The 24,873-nt window shown below is 38.6% G+C and overlaps 1 protein-coding gene across 1 annotated transcript in view; it reads left to right on the top strand.

The window, feature by feature from the left end:
* Positions 1–2,490: 2,490 nt before the first annotated feature.
* Positions 2,491–24,873, top strand: part of PUM2 (pumilio RNA binding family member 2) — a 129,063-nt gene continuing 106,680 nt past the window's right edge. The window contains 9 exon segments of the mRNA XM_053711200.1: positions 2,491–2,517; positions 5,646–5,669; positions 5,671–5,752; positions 16,311–16,349; positions 16,352–16,369; positions 16,372–16,496; positions 20,459–20,546; positions 20,549–20,633; positions 20,986–21,244. Of these exon segments, the coding sequence (XP_053567175.1) occupies positions 2,491–2,517; positions 5,646–5,669; positions 5,671–5,752; positions 16,311–16,349; positions 16,352–16,369; positions 16,372–16,496; positions 20,459–20,546; positions 20,549–20,633; positions 20,986–21,244 (747 nt within the window).

The following is a 24,873-nucleotide window of genomic DNA, read 5'->3' on the forward strand; positions in this document are numbered from 1 at the left end:
CAGTGCATTTATTAAAAATAGCCAGTATATGGAGCTGTTCCGCTTGTGTTGCAGCAAAGCCAAGCAAGCTGAAATTAATCAGTTTAACAGACCTAGCTATCGAGCAGATTTTCAAAGGAAAACAAGATCTCCCCTGTCTAGAAATCAGTCCAGATTGGAATTCATAGAAAGAACTGTTTGCAGAAAAAATGCAAGTGAAGTCTGTGGTTGTGTGATTATTTTATTAGGTTTATAATGCTGTTTAGTATTTAAAGTCTTCATTTCAAAGCTTTAAAAATAATGTATTAGGTGTTACTTATGACAATTTTGAAGAGAGGCCTGGAACCTATCTCCCTCACTTCCCATTGACTTACATTATAATACATGGGTTTCAATTTACAACGGTTTCCGGCGTAAAACTGAGGGCTACCTGTACTAGGTGACATTTACACCAATCCAAAGCATAAACTAATTGCGTAATTTAAATAAATTAATAGTTGATAATTTTGTGGATTTTTTTCTTAGGGAAAAAAATTAATATTGGATTATTTTTTATCTTAATATTGGCTTAAATTTGAGCCTGATGGTCAGTAAAATCAGTCAAATGGTGTGCCCATTTAAAAAGGTCCTGATGAGATTTTTTTTTAATTTTTTTGCATACACTTTCATTAAAGCAGAGTATTTTCTTTAAAGTTTTATAGCTTGGTAAATACTTGGGGCTAATTTGTGCTTAAAATCAGGGTTTGACAAATCCAGGCACCAGAGTGCCAGGGACCTAATTTTAGAGTCTCTTAAGACGCCCATCGGTGGCTACCTCTATCCACTCCTAAAATTGTAATTGTTGCTGCCTAGATCTTTTCTAGGTCTTGAAATTGTGAATACAAACCCAACTTGTTTGGGGCTATTATTTAATGTGTTTGTGTAATCTAAATTATATGGGGTACATACATATTTTGTCTATGAATATAATGTATACAGTGTGTATATAGTTTTCAATTCTGACTTAAGTGTCCCTTTTAAAAAAGTAATTATGATTTATAAAAAACCAGAACATCTAGCATATTTCTTGTTTTTGTAAACTGGAAATTGCTTAGGAACAATTGTTTTTTCTTCCCTTTAAAAAAAAATAGGCATCCTGGGTATAATGTGAAATACTTTCTAATTTAGAAGAAGATGCTCACTGTTCTTGTTAGAAGTGTACTTTTATTTTTATTTTTAATGTGCTCCCCAAGATTAAAGTTTACAGTTTCTTTTCACTATTTTAGATCTCCAAAGGTTTGTTCAATCAAAGTAAACCTAAAAAGAACAGATTATGTAAATAAAAAAATGGCAAACAATTTACCTGTTTTTTTTTTTTTTTTTTTTTTTTTTTGCACAATGAGCACTTGTGTAACCACTGTCTGCAGCCAGATAAAATTCTCAGCATATCTGTTCCCCTTAAAGGGACACTAAACCCCCCAAATTTTTTCTTTCATGATTGAGATAGAGAATGCAATTGTAAGCAACTTTCTAATTTACTCCATTATCAAATTTTTCTTCGTTCTCTTGCTATATTTATTAAAAATTTTGTAAAGCTTTATGAGCCGGCCCATTTTAGGTTCAGATCCCTGGATAGCACCTTGCTTATTGGTGGCTATGTTTAATGGGGGCTACATAAAATGCGAGTCAATAGATAAGTCATGTGATCAAGGGAATAGTAATAAAGGGATTATCTATTGTTTTTAAGCAATAACAATTTTTGAGTAGCCTGTCCCTTTAACTAAGAGAGAAATGAAAATCTATTTAGGACCAATGCATGCATGAGTCCAGGCACACCCTGCAAGGATCACTGTTGGACATGAGCTTACTCTGCCTTCTATTGATCTACAGCTAGAACGATTGGGATGATGAGGTTTAATGTGTTCATGCCAGTTTGATAACTTTATACTGTCTTGTTTGCAGGTGAGGTCTGCAGATGAAATGAACCATGATTTTCAAGCTCTTGCATTAGAATCTCGTGGAATGGGCTGAGGTAAGTCATTTTATATTTAAACTAATTTGTGTAATATATTGGAAGCAATGATTCTAAGCTTGAGCAGTAAATGTGTTACAGGTAAAGTAAAAACATCTGGGGAATGCTAGGATTACCCTGGTTAAAGGGACATGAAACCCAAACAATTTTCTTTCATGATTCAGATAGAGAATTCAGTTTTAAACAACATTTCTAATTTATTACGATTATCTAATTTGCTTCCTTTTATTATCCTTTAGTGAAAGGTTTATCTAGGCAAGCTCCGGAGCAGCAGAGAACCTAGGTTCTAGCTATGATTGGTGGCTGCATATATATATCAATTGTGATTGGCTCACCCATGTGTTCATTTAGAAAACATTAGTGCATTGCTGCTCCTTCAACAAATGATACCAAGAGAATAGAACAAATTAGATAATAGAAGTAAGTTAGAAAGTTGTTTAAAATTGTATTCTCTATCTGATTCATTGAAGGAAAAAATTTTTAATGCTAGGATTACCCAAATGGCTATGCGTAAAGCCCAATGTACTGTAATTCTTACATCTGAACTTTTTTTTTCCCCTACCGATCCTCTGGCATCCACCCCAAGTGAACCTTGGGGAAAGAGGTTTACAAGGGGGGTTTTGCTCCCCCCCCTTGAACTCTCTGGGAGTAGGCAAAAAAGATAGTCAATATGGGGGAATTACAGTGCATAGTATATATGTTTGATGCGGTGACTATCAGTCTGAGGGGGATTTATGATCTTACTTCGGGCTTTACCCACAGCCGCATGGCGAATCCTAGTATACCTGGGTGATGCTAAGATTACCCAATATCTGACTTTATCCGCAACATATGCACATCATTTTTATGAGCAAGGAGAGGGTTTCTGGTACATTTTTTTTTTTTTTTTTTTTTTTTTTAAAGGTGTGCTTAAGTTTTGATGTAAATTTCTCAACTGTTTGTGTTGGGGGTTTTTTTTTTTTTTTTTTCAATTTATTTTTATGCCACATTCCTTAGCAATGGCTGTTCTTCTTGGTGTTGCTAATAATACTTCAGGAATGTTCTTAGGTCAGTATTATTTTGGGGATGGTAACATGCAACCAAGTTTGTGTTCAAAATAGATAACAGCCTGGGTTCAGATAGGGTTTTATTTGTGGTTGTTGTCTTACAAATTCAGCATTTCATACTGAGTGAGGCACGTGCACTTGAGCATCAATCTGTCTCCGACCAAACTTATGCTTATTCTGCTTTTTACTCTGCTAAATGCCAGAGAATATCCACATGGAACCTGATCAATAGAGACAGCTTGGCAGGATTTCTTTTTTCATTTAGATCTTGTTGTCAGGTATAGAAGTCAGCTGTTTTCAAGCCTGATGGGCATCGTCCACTCCGTTGTGAACAGTTTGTGATGTACTGACCATTGTAAATACTACAAGGAGGAGTCATTATGTGCCTCTGTATTATGCTTCTAAAGCAACAAGCGGCACTGTAATATAGACAACAATATGAATTCACACTAGATGGTAGTGTTGGTGGCATTCTTTTTTTCCTCTTTTGAAAAGAGGTTGGTGATTTTAAATTTAGTTTTAAAAAAATTAAAAAAAATTATTGTCAAACCTAACAATTTATTAGTAAGGTGCACATGTATGTACAGTTGATCTACACAGAACTGATTGTGGCCCACGGGTTTTGGTTGGAGAAGCCTTATATTTGTAAAGAATCTTTCCTACATAAATGCCACAAACATGCATATACAACACAGACTTAAAGGGATAGCCTAGTCAAAATTAAACTTTCATGATGCAGATAAAGCAGGCAATTTTAAGCAACTTATAATTTACTCCTATTATTCCATTATTGCTTTGGTTCTCTTTCTATCTTTATTGAAAAAGCAAGAATGGAAGCATAGGAGCCAAGCCCATTTTCGGTTCAGTACCTTGTTAGCACTTTCCGATTGGTGTCTAAATGTATCCTCCAATCGGCAAGCGCTACTTCACGTGCTGAATCAAAAATGTTCCGGCTCTTAAAATTATATTCAAATAAAGATGCCAAGAGAACGAAGAAAATTTGATAATAGAGTAAATTAGAAAGTTGCTTAAAATTGCCTTACTCTATCTGAATCATGAAAGTTTAATTTGACTAGACTATTCCTTTAAATACATGGGGAAACCACATAGGCAAGCTGTGGAGATAAGTGGGCACTGTATTGCATTGTGGAAAATGTCTGCAAACCCTTCTGGGTGAGACAATCTCAAACTCTGTGTTCTCTACAGAAAATGGCAGGTGGCATTAAGTAGCCAAGTGGGGCAATGTAATACTTTCTATTATAGTTTGTCAACATTTTAAATAAAACATTTTTTTTTCAGGGACTGCAAAGCCACGCCCATGCATTGTTTGCATAGCTCCCACCCACTTCAATCCACTCAACAAGCACAACATTTTTTTGTAGTATAAATTAGCCATACTGATTGTTTAAATGGATAGTAAATTCAAAATTAAACTTTCATGATTCAGAACCTTCTACCTTGTTCTCTTGGGTTCTTAGGAAAGGATATGTACTAAAGGGAGCTAGCTGTTGATTGGTACACATGGTGGTATATTGCGTCTCATGGTTCCCCTTCCCTGACAACTGTCTACACACTGCTAAATACAGGACTGAATTAAACAAGGGATAAGACTTAAAAGGCAGGGACAGGACGCCAAAAAATGGGACTGTCCTGGGAAAAACTGGACAGTTGGCAAATAAGTAATGACATTTTCTGCTACCCAAAACACATAAATGAATTGAATATGTATTTATTGATTTTTTTTTTGTTTTTTTTTGCAATAAACATTGAAAATGTTTAATATTTAGTTACTTTTAGCTTAATATTAGCCATGCGGTGCACTCATTAAAAAGTTTCTGGGAAGAACACTGAAATCAATGATAGCACTCTAAAGGAATTTTTTTTTTCCTTCAACTTCATGGGTTATAATATAATATAGATTTTTTTTTTTTTTTTTTTCTCCCTCCTTTTGTTTAAACAACCTTTCATGCAAATTAAATAGCGCTCTTTCATTTGCATCATAGGATCACTGCATATTTATTTTCAAACTAATTGAAAGCATTTTTGTTACATTTACACTTTTTTTTTAAAGTTTTTTTAAGTTAATGTTTTTTTGTGCACGCCGACCTTACTCACATAGTAGGCTGTGTATCTCCGTACTTGCTCATGCTGTAAAATCCTCCAGACCATAATATCACCTTTTACTATGGCAGTTACTAAATAGCTAAGAAGAGCTCTAATTCTTAAAGGAACATTGGTGCCAGGATTTTTTTCTTTTCTTCATTAATTACCCTAGATAAAGTCCTGCTCAGAGCCCCAGAGAACTGGTGGCCTCGAGCAGCAAATAGGCAATGAGGCATTAGGTGAGTACTGGAGACATTATATGGTCTAATGAATTAGAATATGTAATTGTTGCACTACAGTAAAGTTCTGCACTGCTTTCTGCCCCTTTCTTCCACACTCAGAATAGATACATCTACTATATAATTAGAGCATGTACAATAGGTAAAGTGATATTTTGTTTCATGCTAGTCCTGTTTTTACGCTATTAGATCCTAGATCTATTCATGCACAGTTCAATTATTTTCCTTCTCTTAAATCTTTTTTTTTTTTTTTAATTCTTTCAAAAGCTTTTACCTACCAAAAAGTTTTGGGGAACCTGATGACCCTGCAAAAGATGGGCAAAAAGGAATGTTCCTTGCTGACGAATGGAGGGAAAATGCCTGGGGCGCATCACGTAAGTTTACTGATTGATGGCATCAGTTAAAGGTGTAGAATGTTTTGTTATTTTTACTGATATACTGTGATAAGGTAAAGCTTGTGACTCTTTGCCATTTCTAATCGGATGATTTTAAAGGGACATTAAACTGTTTTCTTTCCTTAAATGTGTTTCCAATTATTTGTTTCTTGTGCAGCAATGTATAAATAGCTCTTTTTATCTTTTATTTATTTTGTTATTTGGAGTAGCTGCATTTGCCTGTTGAACCCACCACCTATCCTAAAACCTGCAGTATTGGCTATAGAAAACAAGAGTAAGCAGCAGAAATTAACATGCCATTGGGTAATGGAGAGACACAAAATGCTGATGCATTAATCATGTTATTGCTGAATTGGATGCTACTGTGTGTTTAACTGAATAAAGTCACTGCTGCTAAACCATCAATAACATCACACATCGCCGCTCACATCCTTTTCAGGGTCATCATTGGCAGTATGTATGGAACACCTTGTTGCACAAGCATTTGTGCTTAAAGGGACAGTCTAGGCCAAAATAAACTTTCATGATTCAGATAGAGCATGTAATTTTTAAACAATTTTCCAATTTACTTTTATCACCAATTTTGCTTTGTTCTCTTGGTATTCTTAGTTGAAAGCTTAACCTAGGAGGTTCATATGCTAATTTCTTAGACCTTGAAGCTCCACCTCTTTTTCAGATTGCATTTTATCAGTTTTTCACCACTAGAGGGTGTTAATTCGCGTATTTCCTATAGATAACACTGTGCTCGTGCACGTTAAGGTTATCTGGGAGCAGGCACTAGATTGGGCTAGAACTGCAAGTCTGTCAAAGAACTGAAATAAGGGGCAGTTTGCAGAGGCTTAGATACAAAGATAATCACAGAGGTTAAAAGTATATTTTCTCCAACATAGGTGTGTCCGGTCCACGGCGTCATCCTTACTTGTGGGATATTCTCTTCCCCAACAGGAAATGGCAAAGAGCCCAGCAAAGCTGGTCACATGATCCCTCCTAGGCCCCGCCTTCCCCAGTCATTCTCTTTGCCGTTGCACAGGCAACATCTCCACGGAGATGGCTTAGAGTATTTTGGTGTTTAAAATGTAGTTTTATTCTTCAATCAAGAGTTTGTTATTTTAAAATAGTGCTGGTATGTACTATTTACTCTGAAACAGAAAAGAGATGAAGATTTCTGTTTGTATGAGGAAGATGATTTTAGCAACCGTTACTAAAATCGATGGCTGTTTCCACACAGGACTGTTGAGATGAAGTAACTTCAGTTGGGGGAAACAGTGGGCAGACTTTGCTGCTTGAGATATGACACATTTCTAACAAGACTTGGTAATGCTGGAAGCTGTCATTTTCCCTATGGGATCCGGTAAGCCATTTTCTTAGTTTTAAATATAAGAATAAAAAGGGCTTCACAAGGGCTTTAAAGACTGGTAGACATTTTTCTGGGCTAAAACGATTACTTTATAAGCATATTTAATGGTTTATAACTTTGAAGAGTTATTTTAATCTTGGGAATTGTGTTAAAAAAACGGCAGCGGCACTGTATTGGACACCTTTTTCACTGGGGGCCTTTTCTTGTCATAGCAGAGCCTCATTTTCGCGCCACTAATGCGCAGCTTGTTTTTGAGAAGCAAGGCATGCAGATGCATGTGTGAGGAGCCTCAGATCACTGAAAAAGCTTATTGAAGGCGTCATTTGGTATCGTATTCCCCTCTGGGCTTGGTTGGGTCTCAGCAAAGCAGATACCAGGGACTGTATAGGGGTTAAATGTAAAACGGCTCCGGTTCCGTTATTTTAAGAGTTAAAGCTTTCAAATTTGGTGTGCAATACTTTTAAGGCTTTATGACACTGTGGTGAAATTTTGGTGAACAATTCCTTCATACTTTTTCACATATTCAGTAATAAAGTGTGTTCAGTTTAAAATTTAAAGTGACAGTAACGGTTTTATTTTAAAAACGTTTTTTTGTGCTTTGTTATCAAGTTTATGCCTATTAACATGTCTGAACCATCAGATAACGATGTTCTGTATGTTCGGAAGCCAAGGTTCCTCTCCATATTAAATATATGTGATGAATGTGACAAACAAAGTAGGGACAATGATGCCACTGATAATAATGTTGCCCAAAATGATTCCTTAAGTGAGGGGAGTAAGCATGGTACTAGCATCATCTCCTATGTCTACACCAGTCTTGGCCCACTCAGGAGGTCCCTAGTTCATCTAGTGCGCCAATCCTCCCTTACTATGCAACAATTAACGACTGTAATGGATAATTCTATTAAAAACATTTTAGCCAAAATGCCCACATTATCAGCGAAAGCGTGACTGCTCTGTTTTAGATACTGAAGAGCATGAGGACGCTGATGATAATGGTTCTGACATGCCCTTACACCAGTCTGAAGAGGGCCAGGGAGGTTTGTCTGAGGGAAGAAATTTCAGATTCAGGAAAAATTCTCAACAAGCTGAACCTGACGTTATTACATTCAAATTTAAATTGGAACATCTCCGCGCTCTGCTTAAGGAGGTGTTATCTACTCTGGATGATTGTGACAATTTGGTCATTCCAGAGAAATTATGTAAGATGGACAAGTTCCTAGAGGTCCCGGTGCCCCCCGAAGCTTTTCCTATACCCAAGCGGGTGGCGGACATTGTAAATAAAGAATGGGAAAGGCCCGGCATACCTTTTGTCCCTCCCCCTATATTTAAGAATTATTTCCTATGGTCGACCCCAGGAAAGGACTTATGGCAGACAGTCCCCAAGGTCGAGGGAGGGGGCGGTTTCTACTCTGAACAAACGCACCACTATCCCTATAGAAGATAGTTGTGCTTTCAAAGATCCTATGGATAAAAAATTAGAGGGTTTGCTTAAAAAGATGTTTGTTCAGCAAGGTTACCTTCTACAACCAATTTCATGCTTTGTTCCTGTCACTACAGCAGCGTGTTTCTGGTTCGAAGAACTAGAAAAGTCGCTCAATAAACAATCTTCTTATGAGGAGGTTATGGGCAGAGTTCAAGCACTTAAATTGGCTAACTTCTTTTACCTTAGACGGCCACTTTGCAATTAGCTAGATTAGCGGCGAAAAATTCAGGTTTTGCTATTGTGGCGCGCAGAGCGCTTTGGCTAAAGTCTTGGTCAGCGGATGTGTCCTCCATAGAACAAATTGCTTAACATCCCTTTCAAGGGGAAAACGCTGTTTGGCCCTGACTTGAAAGATTATTTCAGACATCACTGGGGAAAGGGCCACGCCCTTCCTCAGGATAGGTCTTTTAAGGCTAAAAATAAAACAAATTTTTGTCCCTTTCGCAGAAACGGACCAGCCTCAAAATTCTACATCCTCTAAGCAAGAGGGTAATTCTTCTCAAACCAAGCCAGCCTGGAGACCGATGCAAGGCTGGAACAAAGGTAAGCAGGCCAAGAAGCCTGCTACCCGCTACTAAGGACAGCATGAGATGTTGGCCCCCGATCCGGGACCGGATCTGGTGGGGGGCAGACTCTCTCTCTTCGCTCAGGCTTGGGCAAGAGAATGTTCAGGATCCTTGGGCGCTAGAAATAGTTTCCAAGGTTATCTCCTGGATTCAAGGAACTACCCCCAAGGGGAAGGTTCCACAGGTCTCAATTGTCTTCAGACCAAATAAAAAGACAGGCATTCTTACATTGTGTAGAAGACCTGTTACAAATGGGAGTGATTCATCCTGTTCCCATTAGGAGAACAAGGGATGGGGTTTTACTCCAACCTGTTCATAGTTCCAAAAAAGAGGGAACATTCAGGCCAATTTTGGATCTCAACATCCTAAAACAAATTTCTCAGGGTTCCATCGTTCAAAATGGAAACCATTCGCAAGCAAAGGCTCATACGGACATTGTCCCTAGACTTTCTCAGATCTCACGGGTGGAAAGTGAACGTAGAAAAAAGTTCTCTGTTCCCGTCAACAAGAGTTCCCTTCTTGGTAACAATAATAGACTCCTTAGAAATGAAGGATTTTTCTGACAGAGGCCAGAAAATCAAAACTTCTAAGCTCTTGTCAAGTACTTCATTCTGTTCTTCTTCCTTCCATAGCGCAGTGCATGGAACGTAATAGGTTTGATGGTTGCGGCAATGGACATAGTTCCTTTTGCGCGAATTCATCTAAGACCATTACAACTGTGCATGCTCAGACAGTGGAATGGGGATTATAACAGACTTGTCTCCGACGATCCAAGTAGATCAGAGGACCAGAGATTCACTCCGCTGGTGGCTGACCCTGGACAACCTGTCACAAGGGATGAGCTTCCGCAGACCAGAAGTGGGTCATTGTCACGACCGACGCCAGTCTGGTGGGCTGGGGCGCGGTCTGGGAACCCCTGAAAGCTCAGGGTCTATGGTCTCGGGAAGAATCTCTTCTCCCGATAAACATTCTGGAACTGAGAGCGATAATTAAATGCTCTCAAGGCTTGGCCTCAACTAGCAAAGGCCAAATTCATAAGGTTCAATCAGACAACATGACGACTGTTGCATATATCAACCATCAGGGGGGAACAAGGAGTTCCCTGGCGATGGAAGAAGTGACCAAAGTAATTCAATGGGCGGAGATTCACTCCTGCCACTTGTCTGCAATCCACATCCCAGGAGTGGAAAATTGGGAAGCGGATTTTCTGAGTCGTCAGACATTTCATCCGGGGGAGTGGGAACTCCATCCGGAAATCTTTGCCCAAATAACTCAATTATGGGGCATTCCCAGACATGGATCTGATGGCGTCTCGTCAGAACTTCAAGGTTCCTTGCTACGGGTCCAGATCCAGGGATCCCAAGGCGACTCTAGTAGATGCACTAGTAGCGGCCCTGGACCTTCATCCTAGCTTATGTATTCCACCGTTTCCTCTCATTCCAGGCTGGTAGCCAGGATCAATCAGGAGAGGGCTTCGGTGATCTTGATAGCTCCTGCGTGGCCACGCAGAACTTGGTATGCAGACCTGGTGAATATGTCATCCGGCTCCACCATGGAAGCTACCTTTGAGACGGGACCTTCTTGTTCAAGGTCCCGTTCGAACATTCGAATCTGGCCTCACTCCAACTGAGCTGCTTGGAGATTGAACGCTTGATTTTATCAAAGCGTGGGTTCTCAGATTCTGTCATTGATACTCTTATTCAGGCTAGAAAGCCTGTAACTAGAAAAATTTACCATAAATATGGAAAAAATATATCTGTTGGTGCGAATCTAAAGGATTCCCATGGGAACAAGATAAAAATTCCTAAGATTCTATCCTTTCTGCAAGAGGGTTTGGAGGAAAGGATTAACTGCAAGTTCTTTGAAGGGACAGATTTCTGCTTTATCTGTTTTACTTCACAAAAAGCTTGGCGGCTGTGCCAGTTGTCTCAAAGCTTTTGTCAGGCTCTGGTAGAATCAAGCCTGTTTACAAACCTTTTGACTCCTCCTTGAGTCTCAATTTAGTTCTTTCAGTTCTTCAAGGGTTCCGTTTGAACCCTTACATTCCGTAGATATTAAGTTAATTATCTTGGAAAGTTTTGTTTTTGGTTGCAATTTTCTTCTGCTAGAAGAGGTTTCAGAGTTATCTTGCTCTGCAGTGTTCTCCTCCTTATCTGGTGTTTCCATGCAGATAAGGTGGTTTTGCGTACTAAACCTGGTTTTCTTCCGAAAGTTGTTCTACAAAAATATTAACCAGGAGATTAGTTGTGCCTTCTTTGTGTCCGAATCCAGTTCAAAGAAGGAACGTTTGTTGCACAATTTGTGATGTAGTTCGTGCTCTAAAATTCTATTTAGAGGCTACAAAGGATTTCAGACAAACATCTTCCTTGTTTGTTGTTTATTCTGGTAAAAGGAGAGGTCAAAAAGCAACTTCTACCTCTCTCTCTTTTTGGCTTAAAAGCATCAATCCGATTGGCTTATGAGACTGCCGGACGGCAGCCTCCTGAAAGAATCACAGCTCACTCCACTAGGGCTGTGGCTTCCACATGGGCCTTCCAAGAACGAGGCTTCTGTTGATCAGATATGTAAGGCAGCGACTTGGTCTTCACTGCACACTTTTACCAAATTTTACAAATTTGATACTTTTGCTTCTTCGGAGGCTGTTTTTGGGAGAGAGGTTTTGCAAGCCGTGGTGCCTTCCTTCTAGGTGGACCTGATTTGCTCTCTCCCATCATCCGTGTCCTAAAGCTTTGGTATTGGTTCCCACAAGTAAGGATGACGCCGTGGACCGGACACACCTATGTTGGAGAAAACAGAATTTATGCTTACCTTGATAAATTACTTTCTCCAACGGTGTGTCCGGTCCACGGCCCGCCCTGGTTTTTTTAATCAGGTCTGATGAATTATTTTCTCTAACTACAGTCACCACGGTTTCATATGATTTCTCCTATGCATATTCCTCCTTTACGTCGGTCGAATGACTGGGGAAGGCGGGGCCTAGGGAGGGATCATGTGACCAGCTTTGCTGGGCTCTTTGCCATTTCCTGTTGGGCGGAAGAGAATATCCCACAAGTAAGGAGACGCCGTGGACCGGACACACCGTTGGCGAAAGTAATTTATCAGGTAAGCATAAATTCTGTTATTATAACTGTATTGGTTATGCAAAACTGGGGAATGGGTAATAAAGGGATTATCTATCTTTTAAAACAATAAAAATTCTGGTGTAGGAATGTCCCTTTAACGCAATAATAACCTTCTCTAATGTGTCTGTCATACCCCTCCCCTCTATTTGGATTCTCTAGAAATGTTATTGGTATTGTAGGAAAATTTTGGCCTTTATAACAGGTTTGATGGAATATTTGCATGCCAGTTAGGTGAATTATTCATCATACAATCTGCATTGTTTTTCCTCCGTATTTCTTGCTCAGTGTTGCATAAAAAATAATTAGTGATAAACAAGCATTAGTTACGCTCAGAATCTTGCATGTCTGCGACATTATTATTTTTGTGTGTAGTAAAGGTATACGTATAAGATGGTTCAAAGAACAAATTGACTGTCCTTGAGGGTTTTTTAAGCTTGTGTCTGTGTTGATATCTACTTGTTAAAGGTATTTTATTATGGAAAATAGTGCTGCCGACGCATTGCTCCCGAGTTACTTAACTGCTTTTTAACAAAAGATACCAATAGTACAAAGAACCATTTTATAATAGTAGTAATTAGAAAAGTTGTTTAAAATTACATGCTTTATCTGAAATGTGAAAGAAAAAACTTGTTTTCATGTACATTTTTTAATTTGTGATATACTATGCATATGGTTTATTCCCCCTTAAACCCCCTTCAGTGACAATTCTGACCCCCAAGCACTCTGCAATACTAGTAAACTATTTTTCTTGAAGACACTTGGCAGTATGTTTAGCATCCGAATACGAGATGCAATAGTTTTAAGTTTATGAATGCTCATTGAGCCTATGGAAGCACTTAGCTTTGAACAGTTGTATCAAACCAAGTCATAATCTTGCACTTTATAATCTTCGAGCTTATATGATGACACACATATTCTACCTTATGTAAATCCTAAACCAGCACTTTATAAATCCATGTGCTAGGGCACCTATAACATCTTAAAAACTGTCCCTGGTGCTTGGATCTGTGAGCCCAGAAGCTATCACATACTTCCCCCACTTTATAAACTCCCCTGCCTTGCTGGGCCTCAATCCTGGCTTGTGAAGTAACGAATATCCTCTAGCTAGCTGTGTCTGAAAACTACATTTCACAGGCATACTGCATTGTCACTAGAGTGTTGCATCTGCTTGCTGGAACTCAGTCTATTCATCTTCTCAAAGATTTAAGAAAAACACTGGGTACTAGCAAGCTGACACCCCAGTTAATTGGGTATAGGACATAGAGTCGGCAATGCAGCAGTGCACTGAATACATAATCAGTTATAAACATGAGGACAAACATGTGCTCTCTGGAATTTCCAACAAATAGTGCAATTTTTTTAAGTGACGTTTCTGGCACAAAATCCACTTCCTCAGTCTGAAACACATTTAAATTGTAGTTTTCTTTGTAAAGTGTGCTTTGTTTTGCATTCGATGGGCATAAGCTTATGAGCCTTTTCTCTGCTCAGGCCAGTTAGGGACATACACTGGTGTTCTAAAGTTTGGGGTCACTTAGACATTTCCTTATTTTCCATTGAAAACCTACAAGAAACGAGTTGAATAGGAAATAGTCATTTACGAGGTTAGAAATAATGAATTATAGGAAAATAATTGTCTTTCAAGCTTTGCTTTCGTCAAAGAATTCTCCATGTGCAGGCAATTACAGCTTTGCAAACCTTGAGTATTCTAGTTGTCAATTTGTTGAGGGTAATCTGAAGAGATTTCACCCCTGCTTCCTGAAGCACCTCCCACTAGTTGGGTTGGTTTGATGGACAGTTCTTATGTACCATATGGTCTAGCTGCTCCCACAACAACTCAATATAGTGTTCAGAACTGGTGACTTTGCTGGCCACTCCAATAAATAAAGAATACCAGCTGACTGCTTCTTCCCTAAATAGTTATTGCATAGTTTGGAGCAGTGCTTTGGGTTATTGTCCTGTAGTTGGAGGAAATTGGCTCCAATCAAGCAACATCCACAGACTATGGCATGGCGTTGCAAAATGGAGTGATGGCCTTCTTTCATGGTCCCTTTTTTCCCTGTATAGATCTCCCACTTTACCACCAGCAAAGCACATCAAGACCATCACGTTTGCCTCCACTATGCCTGACAGATGGTGTCAAGAACTCCATCCAGCATCTTTTCATTTGGTCTGCGTCTCACGGAATAATCTTTGTGATCCAATCACCTCAAACTTGATTTGTCTCTGTCAATAACATTTTTTTTTCTAATCTTCCTCTGTCCATTATTAATTTTGCCCATCTTAATATTTTTCGTATTGGCCAGTCTGAGAATATGGCTTTTTCTTTGCAATTTTGCCTAGAAAGCCAGCATCAAAGAGTCTCATTTTACTGTTGACTTTGAGACTGGTGTTTGCGGATACTATTAATGAAGCTGCCAGTTGAGGACTTGTGAGGGGTTTCTCGAACTAGAGACTCTAATGTATTCTCTTGCTCACGTCTCTTTCTATTCTGGTCCCCCAAGGCAGAACATACAGTGATCTGAGATGTCATCGCAGAAAGAACAGGACACATGCAGGAACTGTTAGCGCTCAAACTCTGTAGTGCTGCTCCACATTAGACAGTTCTCTTCAAACTGAGCTGTGCTTGGGGTTGCAGTGTGTAAGTTTTCCCTTAACACAGTGCATCCAGAGTAAAGTGCTGTTTGAAGTGATCAGTCAATAATGCAGTAGCGCTGCAAAGCAGCAGCACATTGCTTGTTGACTAGCTCTCAAGAGATTTTTTCAAACCCGCCCCTAGCCTTTCCCAGTCTGCAAAGCTGTGTTATTCTGAATTTAAGACGTTAGTATGAGCATTGCATCTTTTTTATTACTACATTTCTGCTAGACCAAGAGAAAAGATTTATTCAAGAGACCTTTAAAACAAAATTGTATGCAGGTAATTTGCAATGCAATTATATTATAAAGCATAAAAAATTGCTTTATTCTTCAGTTGACCAACACATTGCAGTTGAACTTTTGCCGTAGTGTAACTGTCTAATTTAAATTTTTATGTTATTTAAAAAATGACCTGCAGAAAAATTTTCACTAAAAAATCTCATCGCAGAAAGTGAAGAAAAGTTTTGCCTCTGGGATTCTGGTTAGAGCCAGTTTGCACTGTTCTGTGAAGGAGTAGTATACGGCATTCTACCAGAGCTTTGGTTTCTTGGCAATTTCTCTCGCATGGAATGGTCTTAATTTTTAGAAGACGAATAGACTGATGCGTTTCAAATGAAAGTTCTTTGTTTCTGGCCATCTTGAGCCTATAATTGAACCCACAATTGCTGATGATCCAGATACTCAACTAGTCTAATGAAGGCCAGTTGTATTGCTTCTTTAATTAGCACTGTGCCGTTGGAACACAGGAAAGATGGTTGCTGATAATGGGCCTCTGTTCGCCTATGTAGATATTCCATTAAAATTGAGCAGTTTCCAGCTACAATATTCCTTTACAACATTAACAATGTCTGCCCTGTATTTCTGACCAATTTGATATTTTAATGGGACAAAATATGTTTTTCTTTCTAAAACGAGGACATTTCTAAGTGACCTCAAACTTCTGAACACTAGTGTGTTTTTTGTGTATGTATATTTTGAATATATGTGTGTATGTCTGTGTGTATATATCGCACAGTCCAAATAGGCAATCTCCGGTACTTAATAATTTATTACATAATAAAACTATTTACAGTGCACAATGGAAGCTGGGCTATTAGAACTGTCTTTTTATGTCACTTTTTCTAAATCTCTATCGGGAGTATTTGTAGAGCAACCAGAAATATGGTTGAATTTGATGTTGCTTGAGAAGCAGTTCAGGAATTTCTATCTGAATATAGAAGCTAAGACCAATTAGTGTACTGCAACATAATTGGCAAAGTTTACAAAACATGACACTAATTATATATCATAGACTACCATATTCATGGTGAAGTTCTACATTTTGTGTGATCCAAAACTTAATGACTTTTTTTTTTTTTTTTCCCCTTCTTAGATCATTCTGTATCCCAGCCTATTATGGTGCAGAGACGACCCGTCAAAGTTTCCATGGAAACATGATGTAAACTCTGTTCTTTCCCCTCGTTCAGAGAGTGGTGGGCTTGGAGTGAGCATGGTAGAATATGTTTTGAGTTCCTCACCTGCGGAAAAACTTGACCCACGGTTCAGGAAAGGAGCCTATGTGAGTATGATAGACTGTTTAGTAGATCTATATATATCTATATCATTTATCTCCAGTAAAACTCCATATACATTGTTACTAATGCACAAGAGGATTCTGGATAAGATATGCAATATCTCAGGCTTTTTGTTCTAAATAGTGGTCCCCTAATGGGGTGAGGGCAGCAAATGCTAAAATCACTACTAGACAGCTGTTTTTTTTGTATTTGCTGCACTCACCCCATTAGGGGACCGCTGTGTATTAACCAGTATTTAAAGCAAAACGCCTGAGAAGATAGCAATAATAATTTGCATATCTTACCGAGAATCCTCTTGTGCATTGGTAACAATGTATATGGAGTTTACTGGGTAAGGCAAGCAGGATACTTGCCTAGATGTGCTAATTGCCTGTGCAATAATTTCTATTGGTATGTGTATGTATTTCCCACGGGAAAGTTACTAGTCCACCCAATGTTAAAGGGGCATTGTACACTAGATTATTATTTGCATAAATGTTTTGTAGATGATCCATTTATAAAGCCCATATGGTAATGTTTTTATAAAAATGTATAGTTTTGCTGATTTTCTGACTCCCTAACCAAGCCCCACCATACAGATGTATACATGTGTTTGCAGGCTCCCGTTTATCTGTCTCTTCATTTGCAGGGGAAGGGGGGGAGTGTCTGCTTTTCTCGTTTACCCAGCCCCCTTTCACTGGGTATCCCCAGACTACTCATCAATAGTGCTAATCTGGGAGCTTCTAAGTTTAAAAGGTTTTGTACTGGAAATTTAAGATCAGTGTCTGTGCATATTCTTTATAGTAGTGTCTATTACATGCAGTTAAATGAAAATTGGTGTACACTGTACCTTAAAGTCAAAGTTCTACTGCAATTTGGACACTGGAAAAAAATTAAAATGTTTTTAATTTTTTTTTAGGCAGGTGTGAAAAAATCCTGTAAAGTTAAGAATGCTTAAAAAAATAAACTAAAGGAACATGTAACCAAAATTCTCCTGTCCTGATTCAGATAGAGAATACAATTTTAACAACTTTCTAATTTACTTCTATTATCTAATCTGTGTCATTCTCTTGGTATCATTTGTTGAAGGAGCAGCAATGCACTACTAGCTTCTAAATGAACACATGGGTGAGCCAATCACATTCAATATATATCTCTATATCTCTATAATCTATATATCTATCTCCACCAATCAACAGCTAGAACCTAGGTTTCTCTGCTGCTCATGAACTTGCCTAGATAAACCTTTCAGCAAATGATAACAAGAGAAGAAAGCAAATTATATTGGAAAGTTGTTTTTAAATTGTACTTCTCTATCTCGAATCATGTAAGAAAAATTTTTGGGTTTCATGTTCCTTTAACACTTCTAATTTTATCAATTAACAAAATGTGACTGTAGCTGGGGGATTTGGTCAAGAATTGTCTCTTCAATGCTGAGAAGTACAGGCAGATACCTATCCGTAATTTCAGTACGAACAGGGAGGCATCTGATTGGCCCCAATTTATTCTGTAGCATGACAACATCCCCAGACATACAGCCAAAGCCAATAAGAACTATCTTCGGTGTATAACAAGAGCAATGAATCTGAAAGTGATGGTATGGTCCCCACATCTCAACAGAGTCTATCTGGGATAACATGAAGAAACAGAAGCATCTGAGACTGCCTAAATCCACAGGAACTGTGGTTAGTTCTCCAAGATGTTTGAGAACAACCTACGTGCCACGTTTGCAACTGTACATGGAAGAATTGAAGTTGTTTTGAAGGCAGAGGGGTGGGCCACACAAATATTGACTTGATGTAGATGTTTGTTTAGTTCACTGACTATGCATTATATTAATGGATAAAAATAACTTAACATTTCAATTTTAAAAGGATTCTTCTTACTTACAGCATTTTTTTCACACCTGCCTAAAACTTTTGCACAGTACAATGTGTGTGTGTGTACTTTGTATGTAATACACTTACACACACACACTCGCTCTTTATAGCCAAAAGTATGTGGCCTCTCCTACTAATTGAGTGCAGGTGTTTCAGTTACACCCATTGCGAACAGGTGTATCAAATCCAGCACATAGCTGTGAAATCTCTATAGAAATAAATTGGCAGTGCAATGATTCGTACTGAAGAGCTCAGTGACTTAAAATGTGGCACTGTACTAGATCTGCCCCTGGTCAATTGTAAGTGCTATTATTGTGAAGTGGAAGCATCTAGGTGCAACAGCCCAGCCACAGCCAAGGGATAGCCCGCATGCTCTGAGTTTGCTGAAGGTGGTGTAGCATGGAAATATACAGAGTTCCAAACTTTCTTAGTAACGGCATCGGAACACCAACTGTGCGTTTTCATGAACATGGTTTCCATGGCCAAACAACTGTATACAAGCCTACATCAACTTTAGCATTGTCAGCTGGAATGGTGTAAAGCACACCTCCACTGGATTATGGAACAGTGGAAAACGTTTTCTGTGTAGTGATAAATCGCATTTCACAATCTGGCAGTCTGATGGAAGAATCTGGGTGTGCACAAAGCCAGCAGAACACTACATATCGGAATAATATGTGGCTATTTTTCAGGGTTTGGGCTTGGCCGTTTGTATCCTGTAGCATTAAGAAGACCTTTCACTGAAACGTAGACATTTTAAACCATTGGGTGCTTCCAACTTGTGGCAACAGTCTGGGGAAGGCCCTTTCCTGTTACAGTGATCAAGTGCCCCTAGCGGCACGGAACGCGTCTGTGCGGGGTGCTTAGGCTCTCACTGTACCTTCCGATGTGTTTTTTTTTTTTTTTTTTTTTTTTTGTTTCTGTTTTTTTTTTATGGTGACTTGGCTGTGCCATTTTTGTTCTTAAAGACTGAATACATTATGGATTATATTTTACCTACTACTATTCCTGTTTTTCGTGTGCCGAGGATTGTGTATTTCTTTTTCTATTACAGCATGACTTCCTCTGCACAAATCCAGATCCATGAAGACTGGTTGAGTTTGACGTGGAGGAACTCGAGTGCCTGTGCAGAGCCCTGACCTCAAACCCTATTGAACTTGCTAGGGATGATTTGGAATGCCTTTGCAAACCAGACAGTTTTGTCCAACATCCTTTTCTGACCTCACAAATGCTCTTTTGGCTGAATGAGCACAAACTCCAAAATATTGTGGAAAGCCTTCCCAGAGGAGTGGTAGCTGTTTTATAGTAGTTGTTTGGGGGGGGGGCAAGTGCAACTCCATATTAATGGCCATGGTTTTGCAATGGGCTGTCCAACAAGCTCGTAAAGGTGTGCTGATCAGGTGTCTACATACTTTTGGCCATGTAGTGTATATATGTGCATACATACATAATAAACATGAATATTTTTTGGAGGAAGTACTTACCATATGTCACATGGTTATTTTTTACAATATTATAAGAGTAGTGTTTGAGTTAATTAATACTTATGTACCATTCTATATTTAGCTGCCAGAACTCCCTGGCGTTTTTAAGATTTTCCCAAGACCATTCGCATTTCCAGTATTATCGTAATAAAAAAAAAAAATCATATGGTGCCCATTCAAGCCCATGTTAAGACTGATCTTGTTTTGATTGTAGGTATTTGCAGAGCAAATTAAGCAAGCCTCATAAAATATTAATAATGCAGAGTCATATCTTATTTTAATTAATCAGCTTTTTTATATTGGCCTTTGGAGCTAGGCAGTCTAGCCATATTAATAAATAATGTAGCTCGGATGCTTCATCTCAAGGTAAAAATAGATCAACCTGTTTTGACTGCTTTAACTTCTGTATTTCTTATTAGGTTTATATGTGTGAAAAAAAAATGCCTTGTTTTCCTTGTGCACTCTTCTATAAAAGGATCCTTATCCATAGCCAATTAGTGGCTGTATCAGGACCTTGCCAAATATCGGCTCCCTTTAACGAAATCATTTATGATCTCAGGTGCAAATCTAATTTTTTTTTTTTTTTCCTACCTTCATGCTTAGAGTGCCAGGGATCTGGAGTTAGATGGACAAGAGAAAGCTGAGCAGAAGAGCAAGGCATCGCCATACGAGGAAGAAGGCAAACGCGACTTATAGCGGCAGACCCTGAAGATGTGTCAAAGTTAAATTGCCCCCGCGGACTGCCCAATGGTATTGACGCAGATTGCAAGGATTTTAAGTAAGTGTGGGGGAAAAATGATTTATATTTTTTCTGAATGGGAATCATTACACCATTTAAATAAATCGCCTTGAATCTTTTGGAATTTTGTTCATAGCCTATTCAAATTCCTTTAACCCTGTTGAAAATCACTACTCGAAGATCTCTGTTGCCCGTGGAGCTTAAATTTTGGTGCCTGAATGGAAATAACTATATCAATAAATTTATTTTATTCACAAAGTAAAATTTTTATTTGTGGTCTAAAAAAAAATGGTTAGCCTTATTCATTCTGTATCCAGTCCAATAATTTAAATGCTGTTGTTCTTAGTTTTGCATTTGAAAATATTTCTTGATTTTTGTTTTTAAATTACAGTAGAACTCCTGGAAGCCGTCAAGCCTCTCCACAGAAATAATAGAAAGGTTGTCCCAATACAGAAGGCTTAGGTCAACTTCCTAACTCTATGAGCAACAAGCCCCTGACAGATGAATTTCCAAACTCTGAAAACCAAAATTTGGATAACATGGAACATGTTGGCCTTGACTCATTACAATTTGATTATCCTGGCAACCAGCTGCAAATGGAATCAACAGGAGCTGGCGTTGGTCTGTTTGACTACAATACTCAACAACAGGTTAGAATCGTCCTTTGTGAAACAATTAATGGGTCTTCTGTAATTTTCTTACCACTCAACAAATAAAACAGTTTTTAGCATTTTGATTCTATTTCAAGGAACAGTTTACTATAATTCCCTTTAATTGTGTAGTAGAATTTCATTACTTTTTTTTTCCTCCAACATTCTTTGAAATTTCATATCTACAAGTGTGTGTATATATGTGTAGGTGTATATGTATATATACTTTTGTATATGTATATATAATTTGTGTGTGTGTATATATGTTTATGTGTGTGTGTATAAGATGCGTCATTTTTTGACGTTCTTTTGCGCCAAAAATGTCGGCGTTCCGGATGTGGCGTCATTTTTGGCGCCAAAAGCATTTACGCGCCAAATACTGTGGGCGTCTTATTTGGCGCTAAAAAAATATCGGCGGTCTCTTTTGTCTCCACATTATTTAAGTCTCATTTTTTCATTGCTTCTGGTTGCTAGAAGCTTGTTCTTTGGCATTTTTTCCCATTCCTGAAACTGTCATTTAAGGAATTTGATCAATTTTGCTTTATATGTTGTTTTTTCTCTTACTATTGCAAGATGTCTCATGTTGCATCTGAGTCAGAAGATACTTCAGGAAAATCGCTGCCTGGTGCTGGAACTACCAAAGCTAAGTGTATCTGCTGTACAACTTTTGGTAGCTGTTCCTCCAGCTGTTGTTTGTATTAAATGTCATGACAAACTTGTTAATGCAGAAAATATTTCCTTTAGTAAATACCATTACCTGATGCAGTTCCATCAACATCTAATGTTCAGAGTGTTCCTGATAACATAAGAGATTTTGTTTCTGAATCTATTAAGAAGGCTATGTCTGTTATTCCTCCTTCTAGTAAACATAAAAAAGTCTTTTAAAACTTCTCTTTATCCAGATGAATTTTTAAGATGAACATCATCTTCTGATTCTAATGATTCTTCTGGTTCAGAGGATTCTGTTTCAGAGGTTGATGCTGATAACTATTCATTATTTATTTAAAATGGAATTATTCGTTCTTTACTTAAAGAAGTCCTAATTGCATTAGAAATTGAGGATTCTGTCCTCTTTGATAATAAATCTAAACGTTTAGACAAGGTCTTTAAATCTCCTGTAGTTATTCCAGAAGTTTTTCCTGTTCCTGTGCTATTTTCTGAAGTAATTTCGAGGGAATGGAATAATTTGGGTAATTCATTTACTCCTTCTAAACGTTTTAAGCAATTATATCCTGTGCCGTTCTGACAGATTAGAGTTTTGGGACAAATCCCTAAAGTTGATGGGGCTATCTCTACCCTTGCTAAACGTACTACTATTCCTACGGCTGATGGTACTTCCTTTAAGGATCCTTTAGATAGGAAAATTGGAATCCTTTCTAAGAAAAGCTTATTTGTGTTCAGGTAATCTTCTTAGACCTGCTATATCTTTGGCGGATGTTGCTGCAGCTTCAACTTTTTGGTTGGAAACTTTAGCGCAACAAGTAACGGATCCATGATCTCATAATATTATTATTCTTCTTCAACATGCTAATAATTTATCTGTGATGCCATTTTTGATATTATCAGAGTTGATGTCAGGTTTATGTCTCTAGCTATTTTAGCTAGAAGAGCTTTATGGCTTAAAACTTGGAATGCTGATATGTCTTCTAAATCGACTCTACTTTCCCTTCTTTCCAGGGTAATAAATTATTTGGTTCTCAGTTGGATTCTATTATCTCAACTGTTACTGGTGGGAAAGGAACTTTTTTACCACAGGATAAAAAATCTAAGGGGTTAAAAACAGGGCTAATAATCGTTTTCGTTCCTTTCGTTTCAACAAAGAACAAAAGCCTGATCCTTCATCCTCAGGAGCAGTTTCAGTTTGGAAACCATCTCCAGTCTGGAATAAATCCAAGCCTTCTAGAAAGGCAAAGCCAGCTTCTAAGTCCACATGAAGGTGCGGCCCTCATTCCAGCTCAGCTGGTAGGGGGCAGATTACGTTTTTTCAAAGAAATTTGGATCAATTCTGTTCACAATCTTTGGATTCAGAACATTGTTTCAGAAGGGTACAGAATTGGTTTCAAGATAAGACCTCCTGCAAGAGATTTTTTCTTTCCCGTGTCCCAGTAAACCCAGTGAAAGCTCAAGCATTTCTGAAATGTGTTTCAGATCTAGAGTTGGCTGGAGTAATTATGCCAGTTCCAGTTCTGGAACAGGGGCTGGGGTTTTATTCGAATCTCTTCATTGTACCAAAGAAGGAGAATTCCTTCAGACCAGTTCTGGATCTAAAAATATTGAATCGTTATGTAAGGATACCAACATTCAAAATGGTAACTGTAAGGACTATCCTGCCTTTTGTTCAGCAAGGGCATTATATGTCTACAATAGATTTACAGGATGCATATCTGGAATATTCCGATTCATCCAGCTCACTATCAGTTTCTGAGATTCTCTTTCCTAGACAAGCATTACCAGTTTGTGGCTCTGCCGTTTGGCCTAGCAACAGCTCAAGAATTTTACAAAGGTTCTCGGTGCCTTCTATCTGTAATCAGAGAACAGGGTATTGTGGTATTTCCTTATTTGGACGATATCTTGGTACTTGCTCAGTCTTCACATTTAGCAGAATTTCATACGAATCGACTTTTGTTGTTTCTTCAGATCATGGTTGGAGGATCAATTCACTAAAAAGTTAATTGATTCCTCAGACAGGGTAACCTTTTTGGGTTTCCAGATAGATTCAGTGTCCATGACTCTGTCTTTGACAGACAAGAGACGTCTAAAATTGATTTCAGCTTGTCGAAAACCTTCAGTCACAATCATTCCCTTCGGTAGCCTTATGCATGGAAATTCTAGGTCTTATGACTGCTGCATCGGACGCGATCCCCTTTGCTCGTTTTCACATGCGACCCTCTTCAGCTCTGTATGCTGAAACCAATGGTGCAGGGATTACACAAAGATATCTCAATTAATATCTTTAAAACCGATTGTACGACACTCTCTGACGTGGTGGACAGATCACCATCGTTTAGTTCAGGGGGCTTCTTTTGTTCTTCCGACCTGGACTGTAATTTCCAACAGATGCAAGTCTTACAGGTTGGGGAGCTGTTGTGGGGTCTCTGACAGCACAAGGGGTTTGGGAATCTCAGGAGGTGAGATACCGATCAATATTTTGGAACTCGTGCAATTTTCAGAGCTCTTCAGTCTAGGCCTCTTCTGAAGAGAGAATCGTTCATTTGTTTTCAGGACAGACAATGTCACAACTGTGGCATACATCAATCATCAAGGAGAGGACTCACAGTCCTCTGGCTATGAAAGAAGTATCTCGAATTCTGGTTTGGGCGGAATCCAGCTCCTGTCTAATCTCTGCGGTTCATATTCCAGGTATAGACAATGGGAAGCGGATTATCTCAGTCCGCCAAACGTTGCATCCGGGCGAATGGTCTCTTCACCCAGAGGTATTTCTTCAGATTGTTCAAATGTGGGAACTTCCAGAAATAGATCTGATGGCTTCTCATCTAAACAAGAAACTTCCCCAGGTATCTGTCCAGATCCCGGGATCCACAGGCGGAGGCAATGGATGCATTATCACTTCCTTGGAAGTATCATCCTGCCTATATCCTTTCCGCCTCTAGTTCTTCTTCCAAGAGTAA

The sequence above is a fragment of the Bombina bombina genome, chromosome 4 (genome assembly GCF_027579735.1).
Source record: "Bombina bombina isolate aBomBom1 chromosome 4, aBomBom1.pri, whole genome shotgun sequence".
Lineage (NCBI taxonomy): Eukaryota > Metazoa > Chordata > Amphibia > Anura > Bombinatoridae > Bombina > Bombina bombina.